General features: G+C 43.3%; 1 protein-coding gene across 1 annotated transcript in view; it reads left to right on the top strand.

The window, feature by feature from the left end:
- Nucleotides 1–21770, top strand: part of PIK3C2A (phosphatidylinositol-4-phosphate 3-kinase catalytic subunit type 2 alpha) — an 852450-nt gene that overhangs the window by 539494 nt on the left and 291186 nt on the right. Inside the window, 1 exon segment of the mRNA XM_069223730.1 lies at nucleotides 8560–8740. Within this exon segment, the coding sequence (XP_069079831.1) occupies nucleotides 8560–8740 (181 nt within the window).

Below are 21770 nucleotides of genomic sequence, written 5' to 3'. Positions count from 1 at the left end.
TTCAGTAATGTTGCGGTTTCTGGGATCCAGCGTTGGTTTCATGCCCATTTCTGTCACTGACTGGAAGGAGGCTGAAAGCCCAAAAAATCGTAAAAATAAATTGGGTTTTCTGATTCAAGTCTGCCTGTTCCTGAAAGCTGGGAAGCTGGTGATTTTAGCACCGCAAACCCTTTGTTGATGCCCTTTTCAGGGAAAAAACCACAAGCATTCTTCTGCAGCCCCTTTTTCCAATTTTTTTGAAAAAAATGAAATTTTCACTGTATTTTGGCTAATTTCTTGGCCTCCTTCTGGGGAACCCACAAAGTCTGGGTAACCCCAGAATCCCTAGGATGTTGGAAAAAAAGGACGCAAATTTGGCGTGGGTAGCTTATGTGAACAAAAAGTTATGAGGGCCTAAGCGCGAACTGCTCCAAATAGCCAAAAAAAGGCTCGGCACAGGAGGGGGAAAAGGCCTGGCAGCGAATGGGTTAAATCTCAGAAAAGTCAACGGTATTGTTGACGTTCGGTATCGGGTTAGTTAATGCAGATCGACACTGAATCAAGAAAACTCCGGTAGCCCTTCGGGGCTTCTATTCCCCGGCGGGGCCTGGTCGGCCCGACCGCATGCGTCTTTAAAGCTAATGGAACGGACCCTATTCCGCTTCTGCCCCGAATGCCACAACAAGTATCCTTACACAGATCAGCATCTGGTCTGTAATTTGTGTTTGTCCCCCGAACACAAAGAGGATACCTGCGAGGCCTGTCAGGCGTTTTGGTAGAAGAAAACGCTGCAGGACCGGAGAGCACGAAGGCTTCAAATGGCATCGGCGCCGTCAGGACACCACAACGTCAAGGAAGAGGAGACTTTCTCCATTGCTGACTCAAACGAGCCCGAAACACAGAAGGCGCCGAAAACCGTGAGTAAACCAGCCCCGGGCAAAACTCACGCCAAAATCATGAAGGCCCAGGGGACGCCACCACCAGCAGGCCATGGCTTAACCCGTAAAATCAGTGACCATCCATCAGCACCGAAAAAGGGCACACACGTGTCGAAGTCATCCGACTCCGGTGGAGATCCCGGCACAGAGCATACTCGACACTGAGAACATGGCTCAGACCAGACTCGACACCAAGAGACCGGCTCCGAGATAAGTCGGCACAGAGCGATCGGCACACCGAAACCTAAAAAAGTGGCTTCGGAGCCGAAAAAGACTATAGAAAAGATTTTGGTACCGAAACACCCAGCTTCGGAGCCGAAAACAAGCTCCTACTCCGAAGAGCAAGGCCTTTCAGAACAAATACAAGGCCACAAATTTGGACAAGTGCTAGAAGCAGGGGAGCCAGATTATACACAAAGAAGGCTCCATATTCAAAAGGAAACAGGGAAAATAAGAACTCTCCCTCCTATAAGGATGAAAAGGAAACTTGCTTTCCAAGACAAAGAAAAACAACCACAAGCAAAAGTGGCAAAAACAGTAACTCCACCTCATTCTTCGCCACAACCATCACCACACCACTCACCGCAACTGTCACCAATTGCGACCCCCCCCGATGCAATCCCCAACGCACACAGGGATCAGCCAGGATGACCCAGATACATGGGATCTTTATGATGCGCCCGCATCAGATAATAGTCCACACTGCTACCCAGCAAGACCATCGCCACCTGAAGACAGTACTGCCTACATGCAAGTAGTGTCCAGAGCAGCGGCTTTTCACAATGTGGCACTGCACGCAGAACCCATTGAGGATGACTTTTTATTTAATACGTTGTCGTCGACACACAGTCACTACCAAAGTCTCCCGATGCTGCCAGGGATGTTGAAACACGCAAAACAAGTATTTCAAGAACCCGTCAAAGGCAGAGCCATCACACCTACGGTGGAGAAAAAGTACAAGCCTCCCCCTACAGACCCTGTATACATCACACAACAACTGACACCTGACTCAGTAGTAGTAGGCGCAGCACGTAAGAGGGCTAATTCTCACACCTCGGGAGATGCACCACCACCTGACAAAGAAAGTCGAAAGTTTGATGCAGCGGGGAAAAGAGTTTCAGCACAAGCGGCCAATCAATGGCGCATTGCCAATTCCCAGGCGTTATTGTCAAGATATGACAGGGCTCATTGGGATGAAATGCAGCACTTTATACAACATCTGCCCAAAGAGTTCCAAAAGCGTGCACAACAAGTGGTGGAAGAGGGCTAAAGTATCTCGAACAACCAGATAGGATCGGCAATGGATGCAGCGGACCGAGCCGCAAGAACTGTGAATACAGCGGTCACTATTCGGAGACACGCATGGCTACGCACCTCCTGATTTAAGCCCGAAATCCAACAGGCTGTGCTTAATATGCTTTTTAATGGACAACAGTTGTTTGGGCCAGAGGTGGACACAGCTATAGAGAAGCTGAAAAAAGACACGGATACGGCCAAGACCATGGGCGCGCTCTACTCCCCACAGAGCAGAGACACATTTAGGAAGACACAATTTAGAGGGGGGTTTTGGGCCCAAAGCACAGAACCCTCAAACTCACAAACCAGACCCACATACCAGGGCCAGTATCAGAGAGCTTTCGGGGACAATACAGAGGTGGACAGTTCCCTAAAACTAGAGGGAAGTTCCAAAGTCCCAAGACCCCTCAAAATAAACAGTGACTTCGGTGTCCCAAATCCCCAACACATAACACCTGTTGGGGGGAGACTCACATATTTTTACCCAAACTGGGAAGAAATAACAACAGACTCGTGGGTCCTAGCAATTATCCAACATGGTTATTGCATAGAATTCCTACAATTACCACCAAATGTGCCTCCAAAAACACACAACATGTCCAAACAGCACTTGGATCTATTACAACTAGAAGTCCAAGCGTTGTTGCAAAAAGACGCAATAGAACTGGTACCCAGTCATCAGAAAGGAACAGGTGTTTAGTCCCTGTATTTTCTAATACCCAAAAAGGACAAAACTCTGAGACCCATCTTAGATCTCGGAACACTAAATCTTTACATCAAATCAGATCACTTTCACATGGTGACACTTCAAGACGTAATCCCCTTGCTCAAACAACAAGACTACATGTCAACATTAGATCTCAAGGATGCGTACTTCCATATACCCATACATCCTTCACACAGGAAATACTTAAGGTTTGTAATCCAAGGAATACATTACCAATTCAAAGTGTTACCATTCGGGATAACAACGGCACCAAGGGTATTTACAAAATTCCTTGCAGTAGTAGCAGCCCATATCAGAAGACAGCACATACACGTATTCCCGTATCTAGACGATTGGTTAATCAAAACCAACACGCAGGAACAGTGTCTTCAACACACAAAATACGTCATAGAAACCCTTAAAAAACTAGGGTTCTCACTAAACTACCAAAAATCACACTTACAGCTGTGTCAAATACAACAATACTTCGGAGCAACAATCAACACAAAAAAAGGGATTGCCATTCCAAGTCCACAAAGGGTACAAGCATTCCAAAACGTAATACAAAGAATGCACCCAAACCAAAGGTTTCAGGTAAAACTAGTGATGAAACTACTGGGCATGATGTCCTCATGCATAGCCATTGTCCCAAACGCAAGATTACACATGCAGCCCTTACAACAGTGCCTAGCAACACAATGGTCACAAGCACAGGGTCAACTTCAAGATGTAGTGTTGATAGACCGCCAAACATACACCTCGTTTCAATGGTGGAATCCTATAAATTTAAACCAAGGGCGGCCTTTCCAAGACCCAGTGCCTCAATACATGATCACAACAGATGCTTCCATGGTAGGGTGGGGAGCACACCTCAACCAACACAGCATCCAGGGACAATGGGACACTCAGCAGAAACAACTTCATATAAATCAGTTAGAACTACTAGCAGTGTTTCTAGCGTTGAAAGCATTTCAACCACTAATAGCCCACAAACACATTCTTGTCAAAACAGACAACATGACAACAATGTATTACCTAAACAAACAGGGAGGGACACACTCAACACAGTTGTGTCTCTTAGCACAAAAGATTTGGCATTGGGCGATTCACAATCACATTTGCCTGATAGCGCAATACATACCAGGAATTCAAAACCAGTTAGCCGACAATCTGTCGGGATCACCAACAGATCCACGAATGGGAAATTCATCCCCAGATACTACAAATTACTTCAAAACCTGGGGAACACTGCAAATAGACCTATTTGCAACAAAAGAAAACGCAAAATGCCAAAACTTCGCATCCAGGTACCCACAGCCTCGCTCCAAGGGCAATGCGTTATGGATGAGTTGGTCAGGGATATTTGCTTACGCTTTTCCCCCTCTCCCACTCCTTCCGTATCTCGTAAACAAATTGAGTCAAAACAAACTAATACTAATAGCACCAACTTGGGCACGACAACCTTGGTACACAACACTATTAGACCTGTCAGTAGTGCCTCATATCAAACTACCAAACAGACCAGATCTGTTAACTCAACACAAACAACAGATCAGACACCTGAATCCAGCATCGCTCAATCTAGCAATCTGGCTCCTGAAGTCTTAGAATTCGGACATTTAGACCTTGCACAAGAAGGTATGGAGGTCATTAAACAGGCTAGAAAACAGACTACGAGACATTGCTACGCAAATAAATGGAAAATATTTGTTTATTACTGTCATAATAATCAAATTCAACCATTGCACGCATCCGCGAAAAACATTGTAAGCTACTTACTACACTTAAAAAAGTCTAAGTTAGCTTTCTCATCCATTAAAAAACATCTCACTGCAATTTCGGCATATCTACAAATTACACATTCAACTTCACTATTCAGAATCCCAGTTATAAAAGCATTTATGGAGGGTCTAAAAAGGATCATTCCGCCATGAACACCAATAGTTCCTTCGTGGAACCTCAATATTGTGTTAACACGACTTATGGGTCCACCATTTGAACCCATGCACTCTTGTGAGATACAATACTTAACCTGGAAAGTAGCCTTCCTAATAGCTATCACATCTCTCAGAAGGGTAAGTGAAATACAAGCCTTTACCATACAAGAACCCTTTATACAAATACACAAACATAAAAAGGTTCTACGCACAAATCCCAAATTTTTACCCAAAGTCATATCACCGTTCCACTTAAATCAAACAGTGGAACTCCCAGTGTTCTTTCCAGAACCAGACTCTGTAGCTGAAAGAGCATTACATACATTAGACATAAAAAGAGCACTAATGTATTACATTGATAGAACCAAACAAATTCGCAAAACAAAACAATTGTTTGTAGCTTTCCAAAAACCTCATCCAGGGAACCCAATATCCAAACAAGACATTGCCAGATGGATAGTTAAGTGTATTCAAACTTGTTATATAAAAGCAAAGAGAGAACTGCCTATTACACCAAAGGCACACTCCACTAGAAAGAAAGGCACCACCATGGCCTTTCTAGGAAATATACCAATGACCGACATCTATAAGGCAGCCACATGGTCTACGCCTCATACATTCACTAAACATTACTGCGTGGATGTGTTAACAACACAACAAGCCACAGTCGGACAGGCAGTATTACGAACACTATTTCAAACAACTTCTACTCCTACAGGCTAAACCACCGCTTTTGGGGAGATAACTGCTTATTAGTCTATGCACAGCATGTGTATCTGCAGCTACACATGCCATCAAACGGAAAATGTCACTTACCCAGTGTACATCTGTTCGTGGCATGAGACGCTGCAGATTCACATGCGCCCTCCCACCTCCCCGGGAGCCTGTAGCCGTTATAAGTTGATAAAAATAAAACTTGTACATTTGTAAATTTGTAAATATATCACTTTTAGTCACATTATGTACATACATACTTACTCCATTGCATGGGCACTATTACTATATACACAACTCCTACCTCACCCTCTGCGGGGAAAACAATCTAAGATGGAGTCGACGCCCATGCGCAATGGAGCCGAAAGGGGAGGCGTCCCTCGATCTCGTGACTCGAAAAGACTTCTTTGAAGAAAAACAACTTGTAACACTCCGAGCCCAACACTAGATGGCGGGATATGCACAGCATGTCAATCTGCAGCGTCTCATGCCACGAACAGATGCACACTGGGTAAGTGACATTTTCCTTTCTCTCCTAGAGGATATCCTTTTACGGAGTTCTTGGAGGAGTGCCTGGATATCGCCCTTAGTGTCTGGTGCTTGTAGTGTAGAATCAGCAGCAGCAGGTACAATAATGGATGTGGAAGGGCCCCAGGGTCCCTGAGGAAGCGTCTTTAAGTTTATGGTTGATGCAGCCTATCTTGAATGGAGGGTGTTTTGGCCAATTTTGATGTGGAAGACACTATGACTGCTACAGTCCCTTTCTGCGCGGGTATGAGCGGGCTCCTCAAGCCTGCGCCCACTTGTATGAGGGACTCTGGCTGCTGCTTGGCCACGTAGTCTGCTCGGAATGGCTCTCGGCAGGTGCGGCCCCATGGGATAGTATGGCATGGGGAATGTGCAGGCACTGGGTACTCGAGGGATTTTATGGATGGGATGATCAGTGTGAAAGTGTGCCCCGCCTCAACTGTATTTCCATGCTGATAAGCCCATAACAAGGGCAAAACCGTCCTGGGTTGTCTCTGTTCCAGTTCAAGGAGCACCTGGCTTGGCATTTCGAGCTGGATTATTCTCATTTGGAGCACGGTAAAGATTGATTTTCATATAGGTGGTATAGCTGCGTCCAAACTGGGGTACCATGGTGTGCTAAATAACGATGGATTAGGATGTGGCCTGAGTAATTACCAGTGGCTGAGATTACTCCAGGCATTTCATCCTTTTCTGTTTGTATACTGTAGTGTGACGGGTATGCTTGGACATAGGTTCCGTGCATACTGTGTCACTGGAACCAAGCTGTACCCGGCTGATACCCCCTTAAGGCCGAAACTAGTCCTAGATTTTTGTGTTCCATTTCAGAGAGGACCTGGCTTGGCATTTCAGGCTGAACTGGTCCCATTGGAGCAGGGTCAAGACTGATTTGCATATAGCTGGGTCCAAACCGAGGTGGCATGGCGTATAAAATAACTGTGGGTTGGGATGCGGCCGGAGTAATTATCAGTGGTTGAGATTAATTTAAGCATTTCATCCATCACGTTTTGTGTACTACTAATAAATGCAAGCGTGGCTTTAAACTATATCAGTGCTTTCTTGTTGTGCAGCCTGTGTTCACAGCATCTCTGTGTCATATTCCTTTGTTACAGGCTCCTGTATTTGTTCTTTCTCTGGGTGGTTAGCTTCTGTCTATGAAGTTCTCAATCACTTCAAACGCTCTAATCACAGACATTCACCTGGAGTGGCAGAAATCAACAAATACCAATTATAGTGGTGTCAACTTTATCAACTCTCTTTGTTTAATTGTTTCTATTAGGAAACGTAATTTTGTATATGAAATTCAAATAATTTAAATTCGTTTTTTTTTACAAGGGGTCTTCCTTTACTCTAAGGCATATTTTTATATTGAAATGGCAGATTTATTTGTAAGCTGCCTCTTTGTAGGTGAATTCTGGAATGGATTAAAATGTTTTAAAACTCATCCCTTGATGAATTGTGGGGTTGGTTTAGCAGAGGTAAAACTTATTATTTCCAAGAAGTTCTCATGTCTTGGACGTCAGATACATAAGCCAATGTTCACACACTAATGCAAAAAAATTTGTTGCAAGATTTTGCAGAATCTTATAGTTTAATTGGTTCTGCTGTCACTTCAGACCCTTGTCAGAATGAGGTATTGGTTGAAAGATGTGTTCCTCACAGGGCTGAGGGACTTGCTGTGATGGCATTTTCCTGGTTGATAATGCTTCCCACAAATTGAATCATTCCATTTCACCTTAATCTTAAGAGATTTTGTTTTTTAAAATACATTGTGAAACACGGTCAGTATGTTACTGGTTTTCCAGACACAAGAAGTAGTAAGCATAATCCGACTTTGAGACATGTGGTGGCAAAATTGTCTAACATGTAACTTCCTGTGATTGATTTAGCCTTTTGCATACAGTCTTGCAATTACATGTCCACAGTCAGTTTTCATGGAGATCCAATTTGGAAAAAAATACAAAGGTTAAGTAACTTGTTGTTTGTAAAACAAGTGACCTTTTTTCTGCATTTAACTATTTAATTATTTTAGATGGGAAGGAGCTTCCTTTTTTATAGGCTATACTGTCTTTGCCTGTCAAAGCTACATTTAGAAAACCTTCTAGAAATGAGAAGCTGAGCAACTGTTAAAACTGACATACCTTGTTTTTCAACTACAAATGACAACTTCAGCTCCAGAGGGTGATACTTTTTTTTTGGTTTGCAAAACATTATTTTGTTTGTGTCATTAGACAGGAAGCATATTGGTTTGACAGCAAAGATCGAAAACATTCACATATTCAAATAATATAATTGCATAATAGATTGCAATTACTGCTGTCTTTATTTTATAACTGCAAAGATGTGTATATGTGACAGTATGCATGGTTCCTAAAGGTATGAAATACTGTTGAACAGAATAGTGTGCACTAGACATTGTTTTTAAGCTGAAAATATGCATTTGGTGTTCTTCATATTGCAGGTTATTAAAGGACGCATTAAATGACCCACATTTCGGTGTGCGATATGAGCATATTCTTGGTGCCCTGTTGTCTGTCTGTGGGATTGGATTGAGGGAGGAACTGATGAAGGAGAACAGACTTGTGCAACTTTTAGGTATTGTTGCTGAAAAGGTTCGGCAAGCCAGTGGATCTGCAAGACAGGTGAGTTCTACTAAATGGCAAATGTTTAAAATGTGGTGGTATGATTTCTATTACTGTTCTTGCATTTAGGGTGGTGTTTTCTGGAACCTGCGTTGAAATATATTTGTGTGATCATGTATATATATATATATATATATGTGTGTGTGTGTGTGTGTGTATATATATATATGTTCGATGGCATGTGTAGCTGCAGATACACATGCTTTGCACGTCCCGCCATCTAGTGTTGGGCTTGGAGTGTTACAAGTTGTTTTTCTTCGAAGAAGTCTTTCGAGTCACGAGATCGAGGGACTCCTCCCCTTTCGGCTCCATTGCTCATGGGCGTCGACTCCATCTTAGATTGGTTTTTTTTCCACCATCGGGTTCGGACGTGTTCCTTTTCGCTCCGTGTTTCGGTTCGGAAAGATAGTTAGAATCTCCGAAAAATCGACGGTATTGTTTGCGTTCGGTATCGGGTTAGTTACTACAGATCAACACCGATTTTTTTAAGAGCTCCGGTGGCCCTTTGGGGTTTTTTCGATTCCCCCGTCGGGGCCTGGTCGGCCCGGCCACGTGTATCTTCAAGGCTGATGGAACGGACCCCATTCCGCTTCTGCCCAAAATGTCACAACAAGTATCCGTATACAGATCAGCACCTGGTCTGTAACTTGTGTTTGTCTCCAGAACACAAAGAAGATACGTGTGAAGCCTGTCGAGCGTTTCGGTCCAGGAATACATTAAGGGACCGAAGAGCGAGAAGACTGCAAATGGCGTTGGCGCCGACAATACAAAGGCATTTGGAGGAGGAAGAGGAAAGCTTCTCCATCCAGGAGTCGGACTCGGACGTGCTCGATCCCGAAGAAACGCCTAAAACCGTGAGTAAGACGTCAAAACATAAAACTCACGAGAAGACCACAAAAGCCCAGGGGACGCCACCGCAAACAGGCCATGGCTTAACCCGTAAAATAGGTGACCGACCATCGGCACCGAAAAAGGGCACGCTTGTGTCGAAGTCATCCGACTCCGGTCGAGATACCAGCACACAGCAATCTCGAGCCCGAGACAGCGGCTCCGAGCAAGTTCGGCACCGAAATGGGTCGGCACCGAGAGATCACGACGCCGAAAATAAAGAAAGTGTCGTCGGAGCCGAAAAAGGCTACCGAAAAGGTTTCTATTCCGAAACATCCAGCCTCGGAACCGAAATCAGGTTCCTACACAGAGGAACAGGGATTGTCCTCCCAAATGCAAGGACATAAGTTCGGACAAGAACTAGAATCGATGTAGCCAGACTACACTCAAAGGAGGCTCCACATTCAAAAGGACACAGGGAAGATAAGCACTCTTCCCCCAATTAAAATGAAAAGAAGACTTGCCTTTCAGGAAAAGGACAAGAAGCCACAGGCGAAAGTGGCAAGACAGACAACTCCGCCACCATCTCCACCACCATCAATGCACACATCACCGGTGGACACTCCACCACTGATGCAGTCTCCAACGCATACTGCAATAAGTCAAGATGATCCCGACGCATGGGACCTCTATGATGCGCCAGTATCGGATAACAGCCCAGACTGTTACCCAGCGAGACCTTCCCCACCGGAGGACAGTACATCCTACACGCAGGTGGTCTCAAGGGCATCGGCTTTTCATAATGTCACCTTACATGCAGAACCGATTGAGGATGATTTTTTGTTCAATACACTATCCTCCACTCATAGCCAATACCAGAGCTTACCTATGCTACCGGGAATGCTAAAACACTCCAAACAGGTGTTTCAGGAGCCTGTGAAGGGCAGGGCCATAACTCCAAGGGTGGAGAAAAAGTACAAGCCACCGCCTACAGATCCTGTGTATATCACGCAGCAATTAACACCAGACTCTTTAGTAGTAGGGCCAGCTCGCAAGAAAGCAAACTCTCACACCTCGGGAGACGCACCACCTCCAGACAAGGAGAGTCGCAAATCTGACGCTGCAGGAAAAAGGGTTGCAGCACAAGCAGCAAACCAATGGCGCATTGCCAACTCACGAGCACTTCTGGCAAGATATGATAGGGCGCATTGGGACGAAATGCAGAATTTCATAGAACACTTACCCAAGGAGTTCCAGAAAAGGGCACAACAAGTGGTGGAGGAAGGACAAAGTATCTCAAATAATCAGATACGGTCAGCAATGGATGCAGCAGATACAGCTGCAAGGACAGTAAATACTGCGGTAACAATAAGGAGACACGCATTGTTGCGTACATCAGGATTCAAGCCGGAAATACAACAAGCCGTGCTGAATATGCCCTTTAATGGACAGCAGTTGTTTGGGCCGGAGGTGGACACTGCTATAGAAAAACTTAAAAAAGACACGGATACGGCCAAAGCCATGGGCGCACTCTACTCCCCACAGATCAGAGGCACATTTAGCAAAACACAGTTTAGAGGGGGGTTTCGAGGACAAGCTACAGAACCCACAACCTCGCAAACAAGGCCCACTTATCAAAGTCAATATCAGCGGGGAAGTTTTCGGGGACAATATAGAGGGGGGCAATTCCCAAAAAATAGAGGAAAGTTCCAAAGCCCCTCAAAACAAACAGTGACTTCCAAGTCACAAATCCCCAACACATAACACCTGTGGGGGGGGAGACTAAGCAATTTTTACAAACATTGGGAGGAGATAACAACAGACACTTGGTTACTGGCAATTATCCAGCATGGTTATTGCATAGAATTTCTCAGATTCCCTCCAAACATTCCACCGAAAACACACCATATGTCAAAACAACACATGGATCTTCTAGGACTAGAGGTCCAGGCATTGCTACAAAAAGGAGCAATAGAATTAGTACCAATGCAACAAAAAGGAACAGGAGTTTACTCTCTGTACTTTCTCATACCCAAAAAGGACAAAACACTGAGACCTATATTAGATCTCAGAACTTTAAATACCTACATCAAATCAGACCACTTTCACATGGTGACATTACAAGACGTAATCCCACTGCTCAAACAACAAGACTACATGACAACACTAGACCTAAAGGATGCATATTTCCATATACCGATACATCCTTCTCACAGAAAGTACCTAAGATTTGTATTCCAAGGGGTACATTACCAATTCAAGGTGTTGCCATTCGGAATAACAACTGCGCCAAGAGTTTTTACAAAATGCCTGACAGTAGTAGCTGTGCATATCAGAAGGCAGCAAATACATGTGTTCACGTACCTAGACGATTGGTTAATCAAAACCAACACACTAGAACAGTGTTTACAACACACAAAGTACGTCATAAAAACCCTACACAAACTAGGTTTCTCAATCAACTACACAAAGTCACACCTTCAGCCGTGTCAAGACACAGCAATACTTAGGGGCAACAATCGACACAGCAAAAGCGATTGCCACTCCAAGTCCACAAAGAGTGCAAGCATTTCACAATGTTATACAGGGCATGTATCCAAACCAAAGTATAAAAGTCAAAATAGTAATGAAACTACTAGGCATGATGTCCTCATGCATAGCCATTGTCCCAAACGCCAGATTACACATGCAGCCCTTACAGCAGTGCCTAGCATCACAATGGTCACAGGCACAGGGTCAACTTCTAGATCTAGTGTTGATAGACCGCCAAACATACACCTCGCTTCAGTGGTGGAACAATATAAATTTAAACCTAGGGAGGCCTTTTCAAGACCCAGTTCCTCAACACGTAATAACTACAGATGCCTCCATGATAGGGTGGGGAGCACACCTCAATCAACACAGCATTCAGGGACAATGGGACTCTCGGCAAAAACAGTTTCACATAAATCACTTAGAACTATTGGCAGTATTTCTAGCGTTAAAAGCATTTCAACCAATAATAAGCCACAAACACATTCTTGTCAAAACAGACAGCATGACAACAATGTATTACCTAAACAAACAAGGAAGAACACACTCAACACAGTTGTGTCTCCTGACACAGAAAATATGGCATTGGGCGATACACAACCACATTCGCCTAATAGCACAGTTGATTCCAGGAATACAGAATCAATTAGCAGACAATCTCTCTCGGGATCACCAACAGATCCACGAATGGGAGATTCACCCACAAGTACTACACACTTACTTCCAAAAGTGGGGAACACCACAAATAGACCTGTTTGCAACAAAGGAAAACGCAAAATGCCAAAACTTCGCATCCAGGTACCCACAACATCAGTCTCTGGACAATGCGTTATGGATGAGTTGGTCAGGGATATTTGCATACGCTTTTCCCCCTCTCCCACTCCTTCCATATCTAGTAAACAAATTGAGTCAAAACAAACTCAAACTCATACTCATAGCACCAACTTGGGCATGACAACCTTGGTACACAACACTACTAGACCTCTCAGTAGTGCCTCATATCAAACTGCCAAACAGACCAGATCTGTTAACTCAACACAATCAACAGATCAGACACCCCAATCCAGCATCGCTGAATCTAGCAATTTGGCTCCTGAAGTCTTAGAGTTCGGACACTTAAAACTTACACAGGAATGTATGGAAGTCATAAAACAAGCTATAAAACCGACCACTAGACATTGCTATGCAAATAAGTGGAAAAGGTTTGTGTATTATTGCCATAATAATCAAATTCAACCCTTACACGCATCTGCTACAGACATCGTAAGCTATTTGCTACATTTGCAAAAGTCAAAACTAGCTTTTTCATCCATTAAGATACATCTTACCGCAATTTCAGCTTACCTGCAAATTACCCACTCAACTTCACTGTTTAGGATCCCAGTCATAAAAGCCTTTATGGAAGGACTAAAAAGAATTATACCACCAAGGACACCACCAGTTCCTTCATGGAACCTCAACATTGTCTAAACACGACTCATGGGGCCACCATTTGAACCCATGCACTCATGTGAAATGCAATATTTAACGTGGAAAGTTGCATTTCTAATTGCCATCACATCTTTAAGAAGAGTCAGTGAAATCCAAGCATTTACCATACAAGAACCATTTATTCAAATACACAAACATAAAGTAGTTCTACGGACAAATCCAAAAATTTTACCAAAAGTCATATCACCGTTCCACTTAATCAAACAGTAGAACTACCAGTGTTCTTCCCACAGCCAGATTCTGTAGCTGAGAGAGCACTACATACATTAGACATCAAAAGAGCGTTAATGGACTACATTGACAGAACAAAACAAATTCGGAAAACAAAACAATTATTTGTTGCTTTCCAAAAACCTCATACAGGTAATCCAATTTCAAAACAAGGCATTGCTAGATGGATAGTTAAATGCATTCAAACCTGTTATCTCAAAGCAAAAAGAGAACTGCCTATTACACCTAGGGCACACTCAACTAGAAAGAAGGGTGCTACCATGGCCTTTCTAGGAAACATTCCAATGAATGAAATATGCAAGGCAGCCACATGGTCTACGCCTCATACGTTTACCAAGCACTACTGCGTGGATTTGTTAACAGCACAACAAGCCACAGTAGGACAAGCAGTACTACGAACTTTGTTTCAAACAACTTCAACTCCTACAGGCCAAACCACCGCTTTTGGGGAGATAACTGCTTACTAGTCTATGCAAAGCATGTATATCTGCAGCTACACATGCCATCGAACGGAAAATGTCACTTACCCAGTGTACATCTGTTCGTGGCATGAGTCGCTGCAGATTCACATGTGCCCACCCGCCTCCCCAGAAGCCTGTAGCCGTTTCAAGGTTGATCTTAAACATTTGTAAATTTGTAAATATATCACTTTAAACTACATTATGTACATACATGTTTCTCCATTGCATGGGCACAATTACTATAATACACAACTCCTACCTCACCCTCTGCGGGGAAAACAATCTAAGATGGAGTCGACACCCATGCGCAATGGAGCCGAAAGGGGAGGAGTCACTCGATCTCGTGACTCGAAAGACTTCTTAGAAGAATAACAACTTCTAACACTCCGAGCCCAACACTAGATGGCGGGATGTGCAAAGAATGTGAATCTGCAGCGACTCATGCCACGAACAGATGTACACTGGGTAAGTGACATTTTCCATATATATGTATATGTTCGATGGCATGCGTAGCTGCAGATACACATGCAATGCATATCTCTTCCGACATCTAGTGTTGGGCTCAGAGTGTTACAAGTAGTTTTTCTTTGAAGGAGCCTTTTTAGAGTCACAAGATCGAGTGACTCCTCCTCTTGGTTACAGTGCGCATGGGCATCAACTCCATTGTTAGATTGTTTTCATTCCGCTGTCGGGTTTGGATGCGTTTCCTCTCACACCAAGATTTTGAATCGGAAAACCTCAGAAAACCTACTTACTCGTCAGTATTGTTTTGATCGCTTTTTCCCATCTAGCATCGAACTGATGGATCGGACTCCATTTAGTTTCTGCCCTCTGTGCCACGTCAAGTATCCATTTACAGACCAACACCTGGTTTTTAATTTGTGCCTTTCTCCAGACCATCGGGAGGACAATTGCGAAGCCTGTCGATCGTTTTGATCAACGAAGACCTTGAGAGATCGCAGGGCACGAAGACTAGAAATGGCGTCGAAAAGCACCAAACATCTGGACGTCATGGAGGAAGAGCAGGCGCAGACAGCAGTCTCCATCCGAGACACCGACTCCAAACAAAAATCGGAAGACGATCGACCCATCACAGCTGGCCAGCATGTGAGCAGGTCTGCCCCTACACCCTTATATGAAAAAACACCCGAAGGCCTTGGGTACACCACTGCCGGAAGGCCATGGTTCGGCCCGAAAAAAGAGTAAATCGGTTAAAGCTTCCACCTCAGACTCCAGTAAACGACCTAATTCCTCAGTCGAAAATTCAACACCCCGTTTCGGGGCCGAAAAAAAAAAAAGACTACTTTTTCGGGAATAAAAAAGATCCAAACTACGGAGCCAAAAAAATCCTCATACACAGAGGAACAAGGGCTTTCGAGAATATTAAAGCAAATCTCAGAGCCCATGCAGGAATCTCACAAAGCTTCTGAAAAAGAGACTGAGATTGAGCCTATACCAGCGGTTATGGATGAAAGACAATTGAGAATCCATATACTTAAGGAGACTTGACTAATCATCACTACACCTCCTTTAAAGACTAAAAGAAAGCTGGCCTTTCAAGAGGAGTTAGACTCTGTTCAACCAGCAGCAAAACTGCAGAAACAAAAGGAGAAAGCAGCACCTCTCCCTACTTCTCCTCCTCACTCTCCACAACTTTCTTTCACCTCACAATAGTCCACCACCATTGCCTTCTCCAACACACTCATTATGTTCATATGGAGATACAGTAGACCCATGGGATCTCTATGACCCTGATCCCATTCCAGACAATGATCCAGATCTCTACCCATTTAAACCTTCTCCTCCAGAAGACACTACTGCCTACACTCAAGTAGTCTCTAGGGCAGCGGCCTAACATGGAGTGCTTATGTATTCTGAACCCCTGGAAGAAGACTTTCTATTTAACACACTGTCTTCCACTCACGCCAGGTACCAGTGTCGCCCAATTTTGCCTGGAATGGTTAAACATGCTGAGCACATTTTTAATGAGCCTGTCAAAGCTAGAGTCATCACCCCTAGGAGTGACAACAAATATAATCCTTCCCCTACGGACCCAGACTATATCACACATCAGGTTCCTCCAGACTCAGTGGTAGTCAGCACGGCTAGGAAAAGAGCCAGTCATCAGGAGGCGCACCTCCTCCTGATAAAGAAAGTAGGACATTTGATGCTGCTGGCAAAAGAGTCACCACACAAGCGGCTAACCAATGGAGAATTACCAATTCTCAGGCACTTCTAACCAGATATGACAGGGCCCATTGGGACGAGATGCAAGATTTTATACAGCACCTCCCAAAGGAGCATCAAATAAGGGCACAATAGGTTGTATAAGAGGACGGGCTATAAGCAATAACCAGATAAGATCTGTCCTCGATGCTGTTGATACAGCCTCAAGGAGTGTCAATACTGCCATTACAATTAGAAGGCATGCATGGCTACGCTCCTCTGGTTTTAAACCAGAAATTCAACAGGCATTACTTAATATGCCTTTTGATAAGAAACATCTATTCAGCCCTGAAGTAGACACCACTATTGAGAAACTGAGAAAAGACTCCGATACTGCGAAAGCAATGGGGGCATTATATACCACACCATATAGAGGCTCCTTTCGCAAACCCCAGTTTATTGGAGGGTTTAAGCCACAATCCTCTGATGCTTCTACCTCCCAGACAAAGCAGGGACAACAAATCCAGTATCAAAGAGGGGCTTTAGAGGGTCCTATAGAGGACAATATTTCAGGAACAAAGGCAATTTCCAAGCCTCAAAGCAAGCCACTATACCATATAAGTAGTGACTTCCTTCCCACCCCTCCACTCCACACTTCTCCTGTGAGGGAAAGACTACAGCAATTCCACTCTCATTGGCAAAATATCACCACAGACAGTTGGGAATCATCAATTATCCACAGTGGCTAATGCCTAGAATTAATCTCCACCCCTCTGAACATTCCACCACAATACCACAAATTGTCCCCAGAACACAAGATTCTGTTGCAACAAGAGGTACAATATCTACTATTAAAACAAGCAATAGAATTGTTTCCACATTCTCAACAAGGAACAGGAGTATACTCACTATACTTCCTCATCCCCAAAAAAGACGGCACCCTCAGGCCCATCTTGGACCTCAGGTCTCTCAATCTATACATCCTGTCAGAACATTTTCACATGGTAACTCTGCAGGATGTCATTCCACTACTACAAAAACAAGATTACATGACTGCTTTAGACCTCAAAGATGTGAATTTCCATCCAGCTCACAGAAAATACCTCAGGTTCAGCATAGCAGGAAAACATTACCAGTTCAAACTGTTGCCATTCGGCATAACAACAGCTCCAAGAGTGTTCACAAAATGTCTAGCAGTAGTAGCAGCCTACTTAAGAAGACAACACATCCATGTCTTAAGAAGACAACACATCCATGTCTTTCCATAGCTAGACGATTGGCTAATAAAATCAAGAAATTTTAAACAATGCCGACAACACACTCATTATGTGATTAAAACCTTGCATAAACTAGGGTTCACTCTCAATTACCAAACATCACACCTTCAACCAGCACAGGTACAACCTTACCTAGGTTCTATCCTAAATACTCAAAAAGCTCTAGCTTATCCAAATACACAAAGGATACAAGCTTTCCAAAATCTCATACCACACATAGAGCCAAATCAACAATATACTGTAAGATTTATCATGAAGATTCTAGGAATGATGGCATCTTACATAGCCATAGTTCCACATGCAAGACTAAACATGAGGCCCTTACAACAGTGCCTCTCATAACAGTGGTCTCAGGCTCACGGTCAACTTCAAGATCTAGTGTTGATGGCCCGCCAAACACATGTCCCTTCAATGGTGGAATCGCAGCAATCTAATGAAGGGGCGGTCATTCCAAGACCCTGTGCCTCAGACCATAATCTCAACAGATGCATCAATGATTGGTTGGGGAGCTCACCTCAACAATCAGACCATTTAAGGGCAATGGGATGCCAAACAGAAACAGCTTCACATAAACAACCTAGAACTATTAGCTGTATTTCGTGCCCTAAAAGCGTTTCAACCTCTTCTCAAACAGAATCCTGTTCTAATAAAAACAGACAACATGACAACCATGTATTACCTCAACAAACAGGGCGGGAAACATTAATCTCAACTGTCCCTACTAGCCCAAACAATATGGAAATGGTCAATTCACAATCACATCTAACTATTAGTACAATACATTCCAGGGATAGACAATCAGATGGCAGATCTCCTAAGCAGAAATCACCAACAAACACAAGAATGGGAGATTCACTCCCAAATACTTCAAAAGTACTTTCAAAAGTGGGGAACACTAGAGATAGATCTATTTGCAACAAGCAAAAACGCAAAATGCCAAAACTTCGCATCCAGATACCCAAATCCCGTATCCAAGGGCAATGCTCTATGGATGAATTGGTCAGGGATATTTGCTTACGCTTTTCCCCCTCTCCCGCTCATTCCATTTCTAGTCAACAAACTGCATCAAAACAAACTCAAACTCATACTCATAGCACCAACGTGGGCACGTCAACCCTGGTACACAACACTATTAGACCTGTCTGACATGTGGTACTACTAACGCCCAAACAGACCAGATCTGTTAACACGAAACAAACAACAAATCAGGCACCCACATCCCAACATACTCATTCTAGCGATTTGGCTCCTGAAGTCATAGAATTTGGGTATCTACAACTACCAACTGAATGTATGGAAGTAATTTTATCAAGCAAGAAAACCCACTACCAGGCAGTTCTATGCCAACAAATGGAAAAGATTTGTGTATTACTGTCAATCTAAACAAATTACCCCTCTTTCAGCATCAATACAAGACATTGTATGTTATGTGCTTCATTTGCAAAAAGCAAACTTAGCTTTTTCATCCATAAAAATACATCTCACTGCAATCTCTTCATACTTGCAAAATATACAACACAGCTCTTTATTTAGAGTTCCTGTTATCCAAGCCTTCGTGGAAGGATTAAAACGCATCATTCCACCTAGAACGTCTCCAGTGCCTTTCTTGGAATCTAAACAGTGCTCACACAACTTATGGGTCCACCATTTGAACCTATGCACTCATGTCAGATTCAATACCTAACATGGAAAGTTGCCATCCTAGTCGCAATTACTTCATTAAGAAGAGATAGTGAAATCCAAGCTTTCACAATTCAATAACTGTTCATACAAGTACACAAACATAAAATGATACTTTGAACTAACCCTAAATTTCTCCCAAAAGTTATATCACTGTTTCATATCAATCAAACAGTCTTCATCCCACAGCCAGACTTTGTAGCAGAAAGAGCCCTGCATACATTAGATATTAAAAGAGCCTTCATGTATTACTTAGATAGAACAAAATCATTTAGGAAAACAAAATAGTTATTTGTGGCGTTCCAAAAGCCACATACTGGTAACCCTATTTCAAAACAATGTTTAGCAAGATGGATAGTAAAATGCATCCAAACATGTTATCTTAAAGCTAAAAGGCAGCTCTTCGTTACACCTAAAGCACATTCCACACGGAAAAAAGGGGCTACAATGGCTTTCTTAGGAAATATACCAATGGCCGAAATTTGTAAAGCAGCTACTTGGTCAACACCACATACAGTTACCAAGCATTACTGTGTAGATGTGTTGGCAACAAAGCAAGCCACAGTAGGTCAAGCTGTACTGAGAACATTATTTCAAACAACTTCAACTCCTACAGGCCAACCATCGCTTTTATGGGAGGTAAAACTGCTTTGTAGTCTATTCATAGCATGTCTATCTGCAGCTACACATGCCATCAAACGGAAAATGTCACTTACCCAGTGAACATCTGTTCGTGGCATGTTCCGCTGCAGATTCACATGCACCCTCCCACCTCCCCGGGAGCCTGTAGCCGTTTAAGTCCAACTTTCACTTGTACAGATGTATGTATATATATATGTATATATATATATATATATATGTATGTATATATATTCCAATATTCCATTTGCATGGACAGCTCTTTTCTTTATACGCTATCACTCCTACCTTACCCTTTGCGGGAAATCAATCTAACATGGAGTCGATGCCCATGTGCAATGGAACCGAAGAGGAGGAGTCACTCGATCCTGTGACTCAAACACTTCTTCGAAGAAAAGCAACTTGTAACACTCTGAGCCCAACACTAGATGGCAGACTATGCATAGCATGTTAATCTGCAGCGGAACATGCCACGAACAGATGTACACTGGGTAAGTAACATTTTCCACATACATGGTAAACTAATTGAGTGCCATAACGCTAGCATATCTCCTGATGGCATGAAAAGTATTTTTGGAAGATTCATGCAAGCAGGTAGCCCTGTTCTTACCCGCCCTGCTTATTGGGAAGGAGATGCCTTTGTTTGGGCCTCAATGATAAGTTAATGTCTTCACAAAAGTGTTAATCATCAATACAGTTTGCTTTTGCCTTCAGGTGATGATTTCCTAGTAGCCAACAATTCTGCATAAGCGTGTGTGCTTTTAAGAATCCATTTGACTTTGGTGGACTTTACACTGTGCCATGCCTTTTGCTGAAGATGCTTGGAAGACACCACAGTGCATATGGACACTCCATGTCACCACCATATAGCAAGAGTTTCTATTACAGAAGCTTGTGAACCATGCCATCATCATGTGCATCATGTCCACGTCTCCATGCTGCACCAAAGGCATTCTTATTTTTCATTTTCCTTTTGCCAAGAGAAGTAGGATGTTTCTGAAACTGAGAACTTTCAACTTTACCTTTGAGGAGGAACAGTTTTATAAATTAGCATCTTTGATTCACATTTAATTAGGAGTTTGAAAGTTACTTACACTGATTCCTGGATAACATCAGAGCTCATGCTGCCCCTGAGTGTAGAAAATCGGAACTTTTGCACGTCTGTCTTTTAAGAGGTCCCTCGTCTCAGTGATCTGTTATTGTCCACTTCTGATTGGATTGTAGAAGGACTAATTAAGTAAGAAGTCAGAAGACATATGTTATTTTTGCAGGCAGTCAACCTCCATGCAGTCACAGCCCTGAGCCAGGAATCTTGATCAGAGATTCCTTGCAATCAAACACAAGGTTCACTTCGAAGTCACCAGTACCGCTTAAATGAAATGTCATGCTGAGGTGCAACTAGAGCCTAAACCTCCTTTCTATACTGATCCATAGTACCCTCAACACGTCCTCCAAAATTGTCTTAGTGGTCTAGTTAAGCATGGTTTGCCGGTCATGATGTCTGGTACATCAGAAAGGGAACACTGTACCAGCACGCTGACGACAGCTCTTTTCTTTTCACTCCCAGCTAGCACTGATCCAAAGAGACTTCTGGAGTGGCCTTTTTTCCACTCAAAGTCCTCGGCGATTGGGTAAGTCAAGGCACAAGACGAAAAGGAAGAAATTTAAGCGTTCTTCGACTACTTCTTGTCTGTCGACCCACGAGACGAGGGAGTGTTGGCGCCT

This window comes from Pleurodeles waltl, chromosome 3_1 (assembly GCF_031143425.1).
Source record: "Pleurodeles waltl isolate 20211129_DDA chromosome 3_1, aPleWal1.hap1.20221129, whole genome shotgun sequence".
Taxonomy (NCBI): domain Eukaryota; kingdom Metazoa; phylum Chordata; class Amphibia; order Caudata; family Salamandridae; genus Pleurodeles; species Pleurodeles waltl.
This window is presented reverse-complemented; position numbering and strand designations above follow the sequence as displayed.